At 58.3% G+C, this 15,387-nt stretch overlaps 4 protein-coding genes across 4 annotated transcripts; 1 reads left to right on the forward strand and 3 right to left on the reverse strand.

The window, feature by feature from the left end:
* Positions 1 to 28: 28 nt before the first annotated feature.
* Positions 29 to 3,879, reverse strand: WHR41_01698 (uncharacterized protein). The gene is made up of 2 exons (XM_069370304.1): positions 3,251 to 3,879; positions 29 to 3,186 (listed from the first exon to the last, which is right to left on the reverse strand). Exons 1-2 carry the CDS (start codon positions 3,453 to 3,455, stop codon positions 413 to 415), a joined length of 2,979 nt encoding a protein of 992 aa, XP_069232823.1. The 5' UTR covers positions 3,456 to 3,879; the 3' UTR covers positions 29 to 412.
* Positions 3,880 to 7,010: 3,131 nt separating this feature from the next.
* Positions 7,011 to 8,033, forward strand: WHR41_01699 (uncharacterized protein; the record flags this gene model as incomplete). The annotated part of the gene is made up of 1 exon (XM_069370305.1): positions 7,011 to 8,033. The coding sequence occupies one exon, from the start codon at positions 7,011 to 7,013 to the stop codon at positions 8,031 to 8,033; it is 1,023 nt and encodes a 340-aa protein (XP_069232824.1).
* Positions 8,034 to 8,545: 512 nt separating this feature from the next.
* Positions 8,546 to 11,555, reverse strand: WHR41_01700 (uncharacterized protein; the record flags this gene model as incomplete). Its single annotated transcript, XM_069370306.1, has 5 exons — positions 10,804 to 11,555; positions 10,535 to 10,745; positions 10,269 to 10,478; positions 10,078 to 10,213; positions 8,546 to 10,026 (listed from the first exon to the last, which is right to left on the reverse strand). The coding sequence occupies exons 1-5, from the start codon at positions 10,923 to 10,925 to the stop codon at positions 8,546 to 8,548; spliced, it is 2,160 nt and encodes a 719-aa protein (XP_069232704.1). The 5' UTR covers positions 10,926 to 11,555.
* Positions 11,556 to 11,744: 189 nt separating this feature from the next.
* Positions 11,745 to 14,657, reverse strand: WHR41_01701 (uncharacterized protein). Its single transcript, XM_069370307.1, has 8 exons — positions 13,914 to 14,657; positions 13,643 to 13,852; positions 13,421 to 13,578; positions 13,063 to 13,361; positions 12,878 to 12,928; positions 12,507 to 12,813; positions 12,265 to 12,430; positions 11,745 to 12,210 (listed from the first exon to the last, which is right to left on the reverse strand). Exons 1-8 carry the CDS (start codon positions 14,202 to 14,204, stop codon positions 12,187 to 12,189), a joined length of 1,506 nt encoding a protein of 501 aa, XP_069232605.1. The 5' UTR covers positions 14,205 to 14,657; the 3' UTR covers positions 11,745 to 12,186.
* Between the last annotated feature and the right edge of the window lie 730 nt (positions 14,658 to 15,387).

The raw sequence follows: 15,387 nt of genomic DNA on the forward strand, positions 1-15,387 counted from the left end.
TCACTTCGGAAGACCAGGAGTTGACAAGTGAAGTGAACCTCTTCTCAATTATTACATTGTCGCCCGCAAGCCTCCCTAACTCTCATGACTGCCTGAAAGGCGCGCAGACCGAGTCGGCTAGCGATAATATCCAGCTCCAGCTCCTCCAAAGCCCCAAACCCATCCATCCCATGCATCGACATCGAAGATAAATGAAGATGTGAAGACAAGAAGAGTAAAGTTGCAGCAAGCAAGTTGAAAAGAAAAAAGTAGAAAAGGACAGAACTCCGAGGAGTCCCGCCCAAAAGATCCGTCTCTTCGTAGAAAGCGCGTTTCCCGCTGACATGTCATCCAAACCTTCGTCAATATCCGTGAATAAGAGTTAAATCAAAAAGTCTTCGCCTCGCTGCCGGCGTGCTGAAACGGAGAATTCTCAACCCGGGAGATTGAGCGCCACGGCCTCCCGCTCCTTCGCGCTGAGATCAGTATCGGTCTCGCCGTCGGTGCCGGTCGCCGCCGAGCTGGGAGCAGTGGAGTACATATCTGTCGCCTTGGAGCTTCCAGCCAGAGACTCCCTCTCAGCGCCCGTGTTGGCCTCTGCGCCTAGCCCCTCGATCCCCAGACCTTGGCCGTTTGTCCCCCCAGGAGCGGCGCCGTTGCTCTCGCCAGTAGCGTCCAGTTCGATAGGAGTGTTGGCGCCAGCCCCCGCCTCGTCGTCCTTGAGCGCGGGCGGGCGCTCTCTGCGCTCGCGGGCTTTGGCGAGGGAAATGGTCTTCTGGTTGTAGGTGGTAGTCACGACGCCGTCCTGCTCGCGGTCGATGACGGCCTTCATCAGCGCCGCCATCCACAGCCGGCCCTCCTGCCTGCTGTTGACGGCGAAGTAGTGCACCGTCGGCTTGGTGAAGGTGACGCCGCGGCCGGACTTGGGCGGGACCAGCTTGAAGATGAACAGGCCGTCGTCGTCGGTGCCAGCCTGCGGAGGGTTGTCCTGCAGGTCCTTCTGAGCGGAGGTGAAAGTTGCGCTGTCTTTGGGGCTCAGGGGCGCTGTGTTGCCGGCGCCGGTCATGGCTGCGTGAAGGCCTGTTAGTTTCTCGCCGTGGGCGACCATGACGTTGTGGAATGAGATGTCGATGAGGCCTTTCTCCTCGGTGTCGGTCTCGGAATAGTAGTATGATAGACGACGTCCTTTGAGCACGAAAAGTCGGGGTTTCCAGGTGGTCATCAGCGATCCAGATTTCTTCTTCATCCAACCAGAGTAATCTGCGTCGGGGATCTGCTCTGCAGGAGTCCTCTGCATCAGACCGCGAGTGTATGCTGAAGTCTCTTTCTTGTTCTTCCTCTGTGGTCGCTTCGTGGAAGGAGGCGGAGGCATCAAATTGCCACTTCCTGATCCGGTAGACGTCCTTGTTGCTGACTTAGGTCCATCAATGCTCGGTTGATCCGTGCTCGGCGTACTGGATCCTGTTCGTGCCGGAGAATCCTCCTTCGTAGGACTAGCAGCGGTCTTCTCCTGCGTCGTGACAGCATCGCTTCTCGCACGCAGGCCCTTGACCTTGGATTTGGTGATGAAGAAAGGCAACTGAGAGGCAAGCGGTGGGCTTTTTGTAGGTGCCGTACTCGAAGTGTCGCTGCCTGGTTTCACTGGACTTGATGAATTCGCGTTGCCAACAGATGGAGTACTGTCGTAGTTCAGCTTCGTAACAATGGGCGTTGTATTCTCTTCTGCGACCAAGGGTTTCTCGTGGAACTGTGGCATGCTGGTGGTCCGGAAGCTAGCAAATTTCGAGTTGATAGCCGAAGTCGCATCGGATAATCTGCCCGACGGCATGCCGGGGCTGGTCGGTGATTTTGTGGTTGGACCATAGCCGCTTGACGAGAAAGACTTCTTTTGCAGGACGGTGGGCTTAGCCCATCTGCTTCGCTGCTCCGTCTCATTCGAAGAGAAATATCCTTTCTCCATCTCGCTCGGCGAAGCTGTCACATCGCCCTCGCTGATCTGACGCGTCAAATCTGGGCGCGGTGTGTCCGAGCTCATAGTGTAAGCGTGGCTACTGCTTGCCCTGTTGTTGCCGGCTTGCGCTTGCCCGGGTTGCCACTTCGCATCGAACGAAGGCTGCTTCCTGTGTCCTGACCGCATAGCTGTATCCTTGGCATTGAAAGAAGAATCAACGCTGCCCATGCTAGAGTGTCGCCGGCTGTGGTTCATTGTACGGATATTCTGTGCCGAAGGTCTGTACGTGCTTTCTGGTCGTGTAAAAGATGTCATGGACTGCAGGGGCGACATCGCACCACTCACTCGCGCGCCTGCTGAAGAGGGCGGTTGCTGATACGAGTGCATGGCGCTCGCTTTACCATCAATGCTTTGTCTGGTTGACAAACCTTGCGGCAATGCCGAGGCGGCGCTGGTGCTGCGAGCCCGTCCTATATCGCGCGACTCCTCTTCCGGAATGTCGTCTTGCGCACCACCCGCAGAGTATTCGGAAGTGCTCAGAGCCACGCCGACCCTCTGGTTTCTCATCACCTCATCTTGCAGGGCCTTGATCTTGTGCCAAGTGCGCAACCTGCGACCCACTGGACCAAGATCGAATTCCTTCATGAAGACACTACTTTGCTCCATGGCAAGCAGGACATCCCCGGAAATTTCCTGCTCCAGGAAAGCGTCGCAGTGTGATTTCTCAACCCCGTTGTCCTCAAGATATTCAGCCACGCGCCGCGCGCTCCACGACATGACTTCCGCCTCAGTGTACAAATTGCTCTCCTCCTCGTCGGTCTCATGACCCGCAATGAAGGATGACCGATTCAAGGGCTGGCTGCTGTAGACAGAGCTCACTGTTTCACGTTTGTTCCCGTTGGCATAGGATGTGCGTTGGCCGCTCATGTCGGTGATGTGCTCGTTGATGACACTGAGGGTCTCGTTCATGACAGGCGACTGCATATTCATTGAGCTGTACGAGGGATTGGGCGGGTTGAAGTCGTTGACGAGTGAGGTGCGGATTGTCGGCGTGCTCGAAGGGGCGTTCGGCGCAAGAGGGCTGCTCGTTTTCGGGCTGCTCGAGCTGGCTGGACGTTGCTGGAGAGGAGCAGAGGATTGGCGTTGGTTTGCTGAATCTGAGCTCGTCGTCGGTCGTGAGAGATTCTCGGTCGCGCGGCGTGCGCCATTGATGGCGGCATTCGACAGTGTTCCTTTGGGCGCCGGGGTCGTGTAGACTAAATGGCGGTCAGCATTTTCCCACTCGCGGCCATACGCGCGAAACAGCCTTTTCTTGCTTACCTTCGGGGAAGAGGCCAGTGTTCCCGTTGTTCATATGCCGCCCGAGGAACCACCCATCGCCAAAGTCGTCGTCGCGCTCAATGAGCTCGATGCGGTCGCCCTTTGCCAGACTAAGCTCATCAGCACTCCGTGCGATGAAGTCGTGCACGACCAGCAGGATGGAGCCCGCTGGCGCATCTGCTTTGCTGCCCTCTCTTGCTGCCATGGTCGCTGTGCTCCGATGGGTTGTGGAGATGTGGTATGTCGTGGCGCGCCGCTGGGGTCAGGAGTACGCAGCTTGCAGGCAACTCCGTGTTCTTCACAGACCCATGTTCCTTTTTCTCTGCACGCTAGGCGATCATCCAACGGTGTACCATGTGAACGCGACAGAGGTGAATCAGCGGGGGCGAGACAAGTCGGCGGCCTGTGACGTGTGGGGAGGCGGATGCGGTGGTCTGGCGTCTGTGCCTGCGGCTGTGAGGATCGAAAGCAGGGGATTCGCGGCGTGTGTGCTGCAGGGCGTCAGCAGCGCGAGGACGGGCAGGCTGGCAGTCGAGCAGGCGAGGATGTAGATGTAGTGACGCGGAGGACGTGCAGGGCAGACGTCGCAATTGAGCGGAGGCCGATGGGCGCGCCCTCGAATCATAAAGCAGCGCCAATCTGGTCGCAGGCGGAGCCGTGGGCGTGCGCGAGGGCAGCCGTTGCGCGCACCGGAGCACAGACGGATGGACCGACCCATCTAGCCGGCGATGGCATCTGCTAGCACTGCCTAGCAGCACGGCCTAGCAACACCTTGTTTGCGCTCGCGCGCCACACCTGGCCTGCCCAATACTGTAGGTAGCACGCCCATAGCACCGCCTCGGCAATGCTCCGGCATCTGGACCGCTCGGCTGGCTCTCACGCTCGCTTGCGTCTCGCGCCTGTGATGCCGGGCTGTTGTCTCGCTGCGTGCCTGCGTGATGTGGCCGCAGCTAATAATACCGCCATGGGCTTGGGAGATCGTGGAGCGCTCCGCACGTAAAGTCCAAGGCCAAAGTCTAAGGTGCTGCCAATAATTGGTTGCGGGCAGATGCCACAGAGCGCCATGTGTGATCTTGCCTGTGACCGGCCATCATGTCGCTGATCCGTTGTACGATACCTGATACGACTGACATCTTTTCCAATGTTTGCCGGTACTTGCGGCATAGAATGATTCAGGTGACTGATCAATGCATTCCCGCATCCTTGCGCTCATCACGCGTTTGGTCTGGCCTGGCAGCCAGGCACCTTCGCGGACAATGCGTGCAACGGGCTGAGCCGCGGTCTACCTCATCTCAAGCGCATCCACTTTTCCGTCCTGTGATAACATTGACCTGCTCAACGATTTTCTCGCCAGATTGCAGGGACAGCGGATCCGTGCGTGGCTGGCTGAGTGCGCATTTGGTATGCCGTCGAAAGTGAAACGCGAAGCTTCAACAACAGCGCGCCGTCTCCCACGCGAACTTCAACAACACCTCGGACCGTCCGCCACGGGCCTCACGAGGTCTCCCGCTCCGTCGGGCGCCTGCATGTGACTGCAATAGACGCTTCGCGCCTACACAGGGCGTGGACACGATGCGCAGGCGGCGCTTGACTCGGACGACAGACCGCCGTCAACATGGTCGGCCATACTCATGCTTTCTCCCCTAAGCGGCGGCGCACCGACGATGGCGAGCGCACGGCACAGCAAGTCGCCGAAACGAATGCGACGCTGCAGATGTTCGCGTCGCGAGGCCACCGGCCGTGGATGCAAGACTTGAGCAATACCGCGCGCAGAGAGGAAGGCGCGATGCAGGACAGGCAGACGTCCTCGCATGGCAACGTCACTGTACTTCAAAATGCTGCCGTCGGCAAGAATATCATGGCACATGGGACAAACCGCGAATTGAACGCCGATATGAATCCCACGGCCGCCCGTGGACCTCCCTCTCCCGCACTGGCGGAACAGACTCGCTTCGATACCGGGTCCAGTCTCGTACAGCACGAGTCTCCGTATGGCGTGGAATCGCCAACACCTCGCTCATCTGCCACTATACCTTCGTCTACAGCACGCCCTGCACCCGCAACAGTGCCGTCGCCTGCCTTTGGCGGCAATGGGTCAGGGCCGCCGGGGAACGCGATCCTCGTCGACGACGGGCCAGGCGTAGCTCCGCCTCGGCCGTCACATGCCCCTACTAGAAGGCCCAGAGGTCGCCCGCGAGGTAGTTCTGTTGGAAGTGGAGTCCCTAGAAATACCGTGCCTGTTCAAACTCCTCTAGCCGGATCTACCTTTCCCGCGAAACGTAGAGGCCGTCCTCCCAAGAATTCAGTTCTGGCGCACGCCGCTAATAATACACGAACACAAAGTTCCCTTCAGGTCACCATCCCCAGCAACTCAGCAACAGCCTCGCCGTTACCACCCGCAAACCCGAGCGCGCCCACACCGACGTCATTTCTCGCACGAGCTGCATCGCGAAACAGTAGCATTTCCAATACGCCAGTCGCAGGACGTTCACCGCAGCAGAATATGCAAACAATTTCCCCTCAATTACTACAGGGTTCTTCGAGCTTGTTTGACACCGCCAGAATGCAGCAGCGTCTCGAGGACTTTTTCCGCGGCTCGGATCCTTATCTCAATGAATTTGACCATGGGCGGAAGGTGCTCTTGCAGGAAGCCGTTCGGAAGGGGGATATGTTCTACCTGGTGCTGAATCAAGTCTTTTGCTTGTATAGCTGCAATCCAACAGATGTGCCGGCTTCACTTATGGGAACTTTGACTCTGTCATCATGGACCACTCTGGAACAGCTTCTATGCTCGAATCGGGTCGTGACTCCCTTCGTACTGAGGTGGTTTTCCGAGTTTCCCGCAACAATACAGGTCGTGAATGCTAGTAACGAATCACTCACCTTCAGACATCAGTTGACCAATGTCAATACCTTCCTATTGGAGTTACCCTGTCGATGGGATCCTCTCATTACACATTGCAGACAAAGGTTAGCGCCACCACTTACTCAGGAGCTGGTTGAGCAGCTGAACATGACATCTCCTGTCCTGCAGACCACGGTATTCCGCGCCATTGCTAGAATCATCTGGGGCCAGAAGAATGATGCAGGTTACCGTATTCTGGAAGAGCTACATGAGGTCGACCAGCGAACATACAACGTCCAGGGCTGGAGGCGTACGGAGGCTGAGAAGCGGGCCGCAGCCCAGTGGTTTTCCGCGTTATACGCTTCATGGAGACAGCGGTACGCGAACCCAAACAATCCGCCTGGTGCTTTCATCCCTCCGCCGGTGTGCGGCAATTTTCATCGTCCACCCCAAGGTATGCGTGCAGGTGAGCCACAATCCGTACAACAACAGTCGGTCCCGAGCACGGCAAATCAGAGACAGCGCATGGAACCCAATCAAAATACAAGACAGCAACAGTCAGTGAATGATAGCATGGCCATCACAAGCCAAGTACAGACACCAGGAGCCATTGTCTACCCCAATGCACACATTGCACCGGCAGTGAACACTTCCTCGGGCTACCAGCAATCCCTGCACCAGCCAGTCATCAATCCTAACCCGCCGACGATGTATGCAACTGGATACGCCCCGCCGCCTCATCCAACACATCATGCAGCGAGAAGCGCGATGCCGCAGTTGAGCGCCCCAAATCTGCGTCGCTTGCTACCTCCGGAGAATTCAATGCCCAGGCCATTGCCAGTACAACCTGATACCGCTCGAGTATCACTGCACCAAGCTCACCTACGCAGTCCGATACCTGGAAGGAAAACACTCATGCCCGGCGAACAGCCTCTGTATAGACATGTCGTCGGTTTCGCGCTCGGCCCAGTCACACTTCCTGCGCAGACGATGCAGTTCACCGCCTCCTGGACGCAAATGGATTCCATACCCACATCGACGCCGGGCTTGCTGCCCGGAGAGCCCCCGATTCGGTTGCTGAAAGAGGGCTCAACTCTGTACCGTCTTCGCTGCGCAAAGCGACCAGCAGACGGCGACTTCACATCCGACAGCTCCTGGTTGACCGCCGAAAACACCTGGCCAGACACCCTAGCCTTCCAACTCAACGGCCACTTCCTCGAGCCCAGGCGCAAACTGCACCACGGCCGCTACCTGCCCATCGACATCACCCCGCACCTGCGCCCCGGCGAAAACACCCTCAACGTCTACGTACTCCCCAACCCCCACGACAAAACCCCCTACGCCCTCGCAATCGAAACCGTCGGCGTCTCCTCCCACTCCACCATCACCTCCCGAATCCCCACCCTCCCCGCCGCCCAATCCCTCGCCGCCATCAAACGCTCCCTCTCAAACCCAACCGACTCCCCCTCCTCCGACGAAGACTTCATCATGACCTCCTCAACCCTCACAATCCCGCTCTTCGACCCCTTCCGCGCCGACCGCATCTGCGCGACGCCCGTCCGCGGCGCCGCCTGCTTGCACAGGGAGTGCTTCGACCTCGAGACCTTCCTCTCGCAGTGCCGCCGCGAGGAGCCGGGCTACCCGTGCGTGCCGGACTGCTGGCGCTGCCCCATCTGCAAGGGCGACGTGCGGCCGCAGACGCTGGTGAAGGATGGGTTTTTGATGGAGGTGAGGGAGGAGCTGGGGAGGAGGGGCATGCTGGGCACGAGGGCTATTGTTGTTGAGGCGGATGGGGGGTGGAGGCCGAGGGCTGAGGAGAAGGGGACGGGGGTTAGGAGTGCGAGTTTGGAGAGGGAGGAGGCTGGTGTGGAGGGGCTTGATGTGAAGGGGAAGGGGAAGGGGAAGGGGAGGGTCGTGGAGGTTATTGAGCTTGATTGAGGGGTTGCGGCGGGTTGTTTTGGATTTTTTTCCTTTTTTTCTTTTCTTTCCTCTCCCTTGCAGAAGATTCCCCTGGCTTCTATGTTTTATTAGCTTCCTGCATTCTAGCGAAGCGAAGGCGTTTGTTTGGGATCCTGGATGGCATGGCATTATCACGATAATATCCGGTATGGCTGTAACATAGGTACTCAAAAGTATGGTTCAGTGTGCCAGAAGAAATCTGTACGAAGAGTCTGTGAGAACCTTGATCCAAAGCGGATCGATTGCGTTGCGTGTGCTTTGTCAATCACGATTTATTCTCTCATACACACGGAAGCCTCCCTGTCATCTCGCCAGACGCCTTGCAATACAATCAAAACCGCCTCCCAAACCCCCAAACAAAACAACAGCACAACGCTCTCCCCAACACCCAAAAAGGCACCAACTCAAAGACCCCCACCGCCATCACCTTCCCCTTGACTCCCTTCTCTTTCCTCCTGTCGCTTCTCTTTCCCTTCTCCCCCTCCCCAACCTCAAACCTGCAGCCCACTCCCGCCCCTCCCGCCGACCTCCTCAATCCCAAACCCAAACACAAGCCTGTACAAATCCCGCATCCAAACCCACTGCTCGTTCCTGCCCAGCCACTTGACGCTCCTCGCCGCCTCCGCGGCCCCCAACCGCCTGACGGCCCAGCCGCCCGCGCCCGCCATGCTCTTGTCGTTGACGACCAGCTTCTGGTAGATGGCCCACACCTTGCGCTGCCAGGGGGCGGCGCCGAAGCTCGCGGCGCTGCGCGCCTGCACGTGCGCGGGGAGCGGGGAGGGCGACGAGCGCGTGTAGCCTGTGTGCAGGATCGCGGCGCCGAGGAGCAGGTAGCGCAGGCGCGTGAGGTGGGTTTCGTCGGTGGTTTTGCTGGCGGTCGCGGTGGAGGAGGTGCGTTGGCTGGAGGCGGATTCGCTGTACCCGGAGAGCACGCTGGCGTTGCTGGACCAGCGGTCGTGGTGGGGCGCGGGGCCGCGGAGGGAGGCGGGGTTGCTGCTTGTGCTGGAGGTTGCGCTGGAAGAGGGGGGCGCGGGGCCGAGGACGAGGATGTTGGGGATCGCGATGCTGTCTGTTGGGGAGGAGGCGGTTGTTGTGGCGTCGTCGAAGATGGTTGTGGGGGTTTCCGGGGGCAGGGAGGCGGCGGCGTCGTGGTATTGTCTGTTGCTGAGGCTGGAGGAGCTGCGCTCGGTGGAGCCGCGGGTGGAGGTTTTGGAGGAGTGGAAGGGGAAGGTGGTTTGAGAGGGGCGCGGGGTGCCGCGTTCGGGGCGGATTTGCGCCCAGCCTTCGCGGAAGAGGTCGCAGAGGTCCCAGCAGGCTTGCACGGCGGAGCCAAGGAGCTCCTCGTCGGGGAGTTGGCCCTCGCGTTTGGATTGTCGGAGGTTGAAGAGCATTTCTGCGAGGGCCCAGCAGGCGCGGAGTAGAGCGTCGGTTTCTTGTGGGAGGGATGTTGGGAGCTTTACCAATCGGTGGCAGAGAGTGATATAGAAGTCTAAAGTCCGCTCGTTGAAGGCATCTGGTAGGCTACGGTCGTGGGTGTTGTATAGGTGATTGTTGAGCTCGAAGCTGACCCTCAAGACAGAATCGGATGCCTCGTCGGTTTTCTCCCGGGCGTCGAATAGTGACTGACAGAAGTCTCGACAAAGCTCCAATGTTGGTGTTGTTTGAGAGGCGTGGTCTTCGTCTCGTGCATTGTAGAGCTGCTGGCATAGCCTCCAGCAACTGAGCCAAGCAGATTCTTGCTGCTCTTGTCTTCCAGCTACTTGGAATGTACGTTTTCGGTGTGTAGATGACAGATTCGCCAACGTATTACATAGTGTCCAAATCTCGCTCAGAGCAGTGCGCAGATTCGAGACTTGCTGTTCGCGGGCGGAGGGAGATTTCTGCGCTGAGTCCGAGGATCCATCTCCGACGGGACCAGCAGTACTCGGTCGATCCGGTTCGTCGTCATCTCTGCCCATTGACTCGGGGATGTCTTCAGAGCAGTCAGTATGAGCACCGGCAAGCAGAGAGAGATTTCTTGTACCCTCGAGGCTCGACATCCTGCGGCTCCGTCGCTTTTCACTATCATCATCCAAGTCGTTGCGAGTCTGCGCTCGAGGAGTGGACCTGTCCACGTATGGAGGGACGTCGGTGTTCACAGGAGACAGGCTGGCGGGTCGCTGAAATGCTTGTCAGCCGTACCTAACACTTTAAAGTCCTGGTAGTTGTGCTCACCTTCTTGCTGGGGCTTTGAGCGGCTTCGGGCGTAGTAGGCGACTGCAAAAGAGGAGCTGGTTGATCGGTCTCCGACAATGGACGGCTTGTCTTTCCGTCGCGGAAGTCTTTGAAACCTGTTGGAACATGGATGACCGACTGCGGTGCTTCTTCCTGGGAATCGGAGCGTGTGTGGTTGGGTAGCTGTGTAATGATCTTTTGAGGGCGCTCCTAAGAGGATTGTGAGCATTCTGAAATGAACCAAGTCTCCGTTCAAGCAGACATACACTTGAAGCACTTTGCGGGCTGCTGATCTCTACATCTGGTGATTTGACTTCTGCAGCGGTGGTAGACGCTGGTGACTTCACTTCCGAGTCATCCTGGGCATCTTCCTCTATCTCCGTGCTCTCAGTGCCGTTTGAATCTACAGGCGAGGGCTCAATCTGAGTGGGATACGGGCTCGGCGGTGGTGCCAGCGAATCTGTAGGTCCAGAGGATCTTGCACCTGGCGTCAGCATTACACGGACGGGGCTCTCTCAATTGACCTCTTCGATACCTATTAGAATTATTGTTGAAAGAAGTGAACGGTGCCGGCGAGTTTGGAGAGTCCGTGTACGGCGAGAAGGCGGACGTGAGTCCACCAGTTGGGGAAGGCATCAGAGGGCTCTTCAAAGCCATGACGGCTGGCTTCCTGACTGGAGGGCGCAACTGCGGTAGAACAATGGGATGTGCCAACGCGATCCAACAAAAGCTACTGGTGCCGCATAGCAATGGCGAAGATCCCCAGGCAGACAATCGGTTAGCCTCAACGGAAGTAGAGACGGCAATCCAGAGCTCGTGAGGTCGCGAATCGGATCAGAACATCTCAGCCGCCAGACGCGCACAGCGGTGGAGCTGCCTTCTTTCAGCCGCACCGGTCAGTCCACTGTCGTCCAGCGCAGTGTCGTCTGCCGCTGCACTGGCAAAGTCAATGAGGTGTGAGGAACGAAACGAAAGACCGCCGCGGTCACCACCAACACGTCGAGGACGTGACCAGGCAGGTAAGGGAAGTTATCTTCACGCATGCCCGTGCGCGAGCTGGGTCGGCAGGCAGGACAGGGCAGGACGAGGGGCGATGTGAGATGTCTGCAACGCGCTCGTCCCGCCAGCACGCGATGCCGAACACGGCCAAGGGCAGCATCCTTCGACTGCAACAGCGCTCGCTTGCTGCGTGTCCAGCTCTGCGGCCGCAGCCCGGTGCCGCGATAGCACGCAGCGCCCGCTCGCTCGCATGCCTTGCCGTCGTCGGCAGCCTCGGGCGGAATCCTCACCGGTCGCAGTCGGCCAGTCACGACGGCGAGTGCGATTGACAGCACGCCGGACGAGCTCTCGTTTGCCGCGAAACGCACCGCTGCCCTGCTGCAGATGCCTGCGTCTAAGCGCCGGTGGCGCTGGAGGGGCGTGCCAAGACCTGTTGGACTGCTCCACCTGCCTCTCTGCCGGTGGCTACTCGAGGAGTTGAACAGAATAGACATTTTCGGCACCATACTTCTACAACGACAGCAGCCAGTGCATCTGGCACTCGACGGACAAGTGCTGACGGAGACGCGAATGGCTTTCGCCCTCTGCTCCGTCTCCGCGGACCCTCTGGCCGCAGACTCCATGTGACACCTACTTACTTTGTGATGCTACACACCATTGAAGCTCCATCGGCCCGCGGGTGCATGTGCCTGGCGCCGCAGCCTGGCGTGCGCGTAAGGCGGGATGATATATCGCCGAGTAGAGCTCGAGCGGCCAAGCCATGCGAACCAACGCGAACACAACGCAGCCACCAACTCACGAGGCGCTGAAACAACTCATACAATTTGTGAACGTGGCTCATATACTTTGTCTTCGTTACTGCCACCAACTTTGCCTGATTCCTTCCATGCGCCGGCCGGCGACATTTTGCATTCCACCACTAGTAGGTGTACCGGAACTTGTCCTATTGGAAAACATTAGCAGGAGACACTTTGTCAGGCGGAGCTCGCAGCCTTACGGTAGAATCGACGCCAGGAACGGGCTCGATGATCTTCTCTCCCTTGGCCTGCTTCTTGTTGCAGAAGAAAAAGTACGTGTCCGTCACCATAACGATCAAAACAATGATCAGGGACCCCGTCATGCAAGCCCAAAGACCCGGCTTATAACCCGGCGCATCCTGCTGCCTACATCACCCAAATCGTCAGCCAAAAAAATTCACCTCCCTCACCAGCCACGCAATTTGCAAACCGAAAGACTCACCTAAACACCAAACTGCCCGCAATGCCGCCAATGCCACCAAACGCCACGAGCGTCGCGCTGCAGAACGCGCGCTTCCACTGCCCGCGGATGTTGTTCGCCTGCCAGCTCATCATGTGCGGGATGTTGGAGTTCGCGCCCGCGCACGTGAAGAAAACGCCGGCGTACTGCGACGCGACTCCGGGAGCCCAGCCCATCATCGCCAGCCCGATGATCGTCAGCACCGCCAGGCTGGCGATGATGGGGCCGCGGATCCGGTACTTGTCCGCCACCCAGGCGGTCGAGAACATGATTATGCCGGCGAAGGCGTCTGAGAATTATCAAGGTTAGTATAGTATGGGGTGAGCTTTTGTACGGGAGTTGAATGGACTCACATGGTGGCGCGACGAGGCACTGCGCTTCGCCTGTGGTGAAGCCCATACCGTCTTTCTGTAAGTTCTAGTCAGTCTCGTGGCTTCCGGTCGCGTCCCGAAGAGCGGGCGGACTCTTGATCCGAGAGGAACATACTGCAAAACGTCAGCGATGCGTCTTCAAAATCAAGGGACGACAAGATCCATACCCAAAATCTGCGGCAAAAAGTACGCCAGCGCGTACGAAACCGTCGTCAGACAACAGAAGCAGACCGCGAAACCCCACACCTTCAAATCCAGACCCGGTTTCAAGAACTTGACAAGATTGAACGGCTCGACAGCGACATCCGAGCGATCCGCATTGACGCGCGCGACGACGAAGTCGACCTCCCGCTTGTTCAGGAACCCCCACGACTTCTCCGGGTTGGCGTCCGGGAACGGCACGAGCATGATGTAGCCCATGATACCGACGCAAACTGTGATGACGCCTTCGATGATGAAGATCCAGCTGGCGGGGGGCGTTAGTATGCTCGTGGTGGAATCAGGGGTTGGATGATTCAGACGTACCGCCATCCTCCCAGGCCGGCCAAGCCGTTCATCTGCATCAGGCCGAAGGCGAGGATGCCGCTGAAAGCTGACGCGACGACGCCGAGGAGGTAGAAGACTGAGTAGCGCTTGCCCATGTCGTAGCGGACGTACCAGGTCGAGAGGAGGTACACGCATCCCTGGTGGAGTCAGCGGTTAGGTCTGCACATATTCGGAGGTCGTGCAGGCGATGGCAATACTCACAGGGAAGAAACCAGCTTCGAACAAACCCAGGATCACACGGCACGCGGCGAGGGCTCCCCAGTTGTTGGTGAAGCCCATGCCAATCATCACGGCTCCCCAGCCGATACAGAGACCAGCAAGGAAGTAGCGTGGACCGATCTTGCGAGTGAGGACCGTCGCCGGAGGTTGGAAAACGATGTATGTGATGAAGAAGACCAGAGTGACGATGGACTGCGGTCGAAGCGTGTCAGTGCGTGCCGGTTGCTCATTTCCCGCTGCGAAAATTACTCACATATCTCATTCCCACGGTCAGCTCCAGCTCCGTGTTCATGCCCGCAATAGCAGCATTGCTCAAGTTGGAGCGATCCATGAGCGAGACGCAGTACATGACTCCGACGACCGTAACCAGGCGCCTGTCGAGACGGTGGATGATCTTCTTCTGCTCCGCCGGCGTGAAGTAGTTCAGAGCGTCCTCCTCCAACGACCGCTTCTCGTCGTCGCTCTGCTGCCCGTTCTCGTAGTGAAACACATCCTGCGCCTTGTTGTCGTTGTCCGCAGCGACGTGCGGCTCCATGTTCGTCATGTTGGCGACGTTATCTCGCAGCCGCGCAATGCCGGCTCTGTGTCCCAAAGCAGAAGATTCGATTCAGGTAGATAAGGCAGGAGGGGGGCATGGACCAACTCAAGGCCTGAAGAAGAAAAAGGAAGAAACCGTTGAGGATGGAAAGAACGGACTCCACCCGTTCCCAGACCCGACGTCTTTGTAGAAGACCACGTCCGACCTCCCGCGGCCTCGAAAGTGAAATGCAAGGCCCTCCGCCTCCATCTAATTGCCTCGGCCTCCCTCCCCATCCCCAGGCCAAAGACCCATATTCCAAGACGCTTCTCCGCGTAATGCGCTCTTGGCCCTGCGGCGTCCAAGATTTTGCCGAAAGCGATCCGCCGCGCGCGTATCGGGCTTCGACAGGGAATGCAGGTGTCTCTGCGCGGGAGCGAAGGGTCGCTGCTTACCGTCCCCGCCCAGGCCGCGGCCTGGGGGGGTGGGTGACGAGGAGACGCACGGTTGGGGTGTGGAATTTGGGGGATTTTGCGGAGGGGGACCCAGTTTCTCCACGTTACATCCTGGTGGCAAGCGGCTTGGCTGCGGGCTTGGTATTTGTGCGAAGGGCGGTAGATTCGGAGACGGTTTGTCGAAGGTTGTTGGTTTTGGGGGGACGAGAAGAGAACGGAGAGAGAGAGGGCCAAGGGCGCTCGGAAGGGGAAGTTGGACGGTTTTTCTGGTCGCGATGCCGAATGAACTCTAAAAAGATGCCTCGGGAGGCGTTTCGTGAGGCTCTCGCGGAGGGGGCGTTGTTTGAGTTGGCGGGCTTGAGACAGGATCGCCGCGCAACGTGGTTTAGAGTGGAGGCGAACGGGCGCAGACACCTGCAGACGGCGTCGGGGGATTTGCCTCGGTCGGTGTAAGTGGCGGCGGTTGGATCGTCATGTGAGGTTTTTGGGTTGTCTTGGGATCCACCGGACGACGTTTTGTGTATTCATCCACAGTGCGCCACGAAAGTTTAAGGTGTCCCTGGTTGCTGTTGATTCGCCCCAATTATCGTATGTCTATTTCGCGGGAGATACTTATACCCGCTTCAGGACCGGAGAAATTTGATTTGCTTGTGGACCAAGCCACCATTGAGACTCACCTCGGCCGGCGGTGTCGGGCGAGACTACGAGAACACGACTGAGATGCATAGAGCCCTACGCGACGTAAGACGCATCAA

This window comes from Cladosporium halotolerans (assembly GCF_011745625.1).
Source record: "Cladosporium halotolerans strain TM138-S3 chromosome Unknown Sca4, whole genome shotgun sequence".
NCBI classification, from domain to species: Eukaryota; Fungi; Ascomycota; class Dothideomycetes; order Cladosporiales; family Cladosporiaceae; genus Cladosporium; species Cladosporium halotolerans.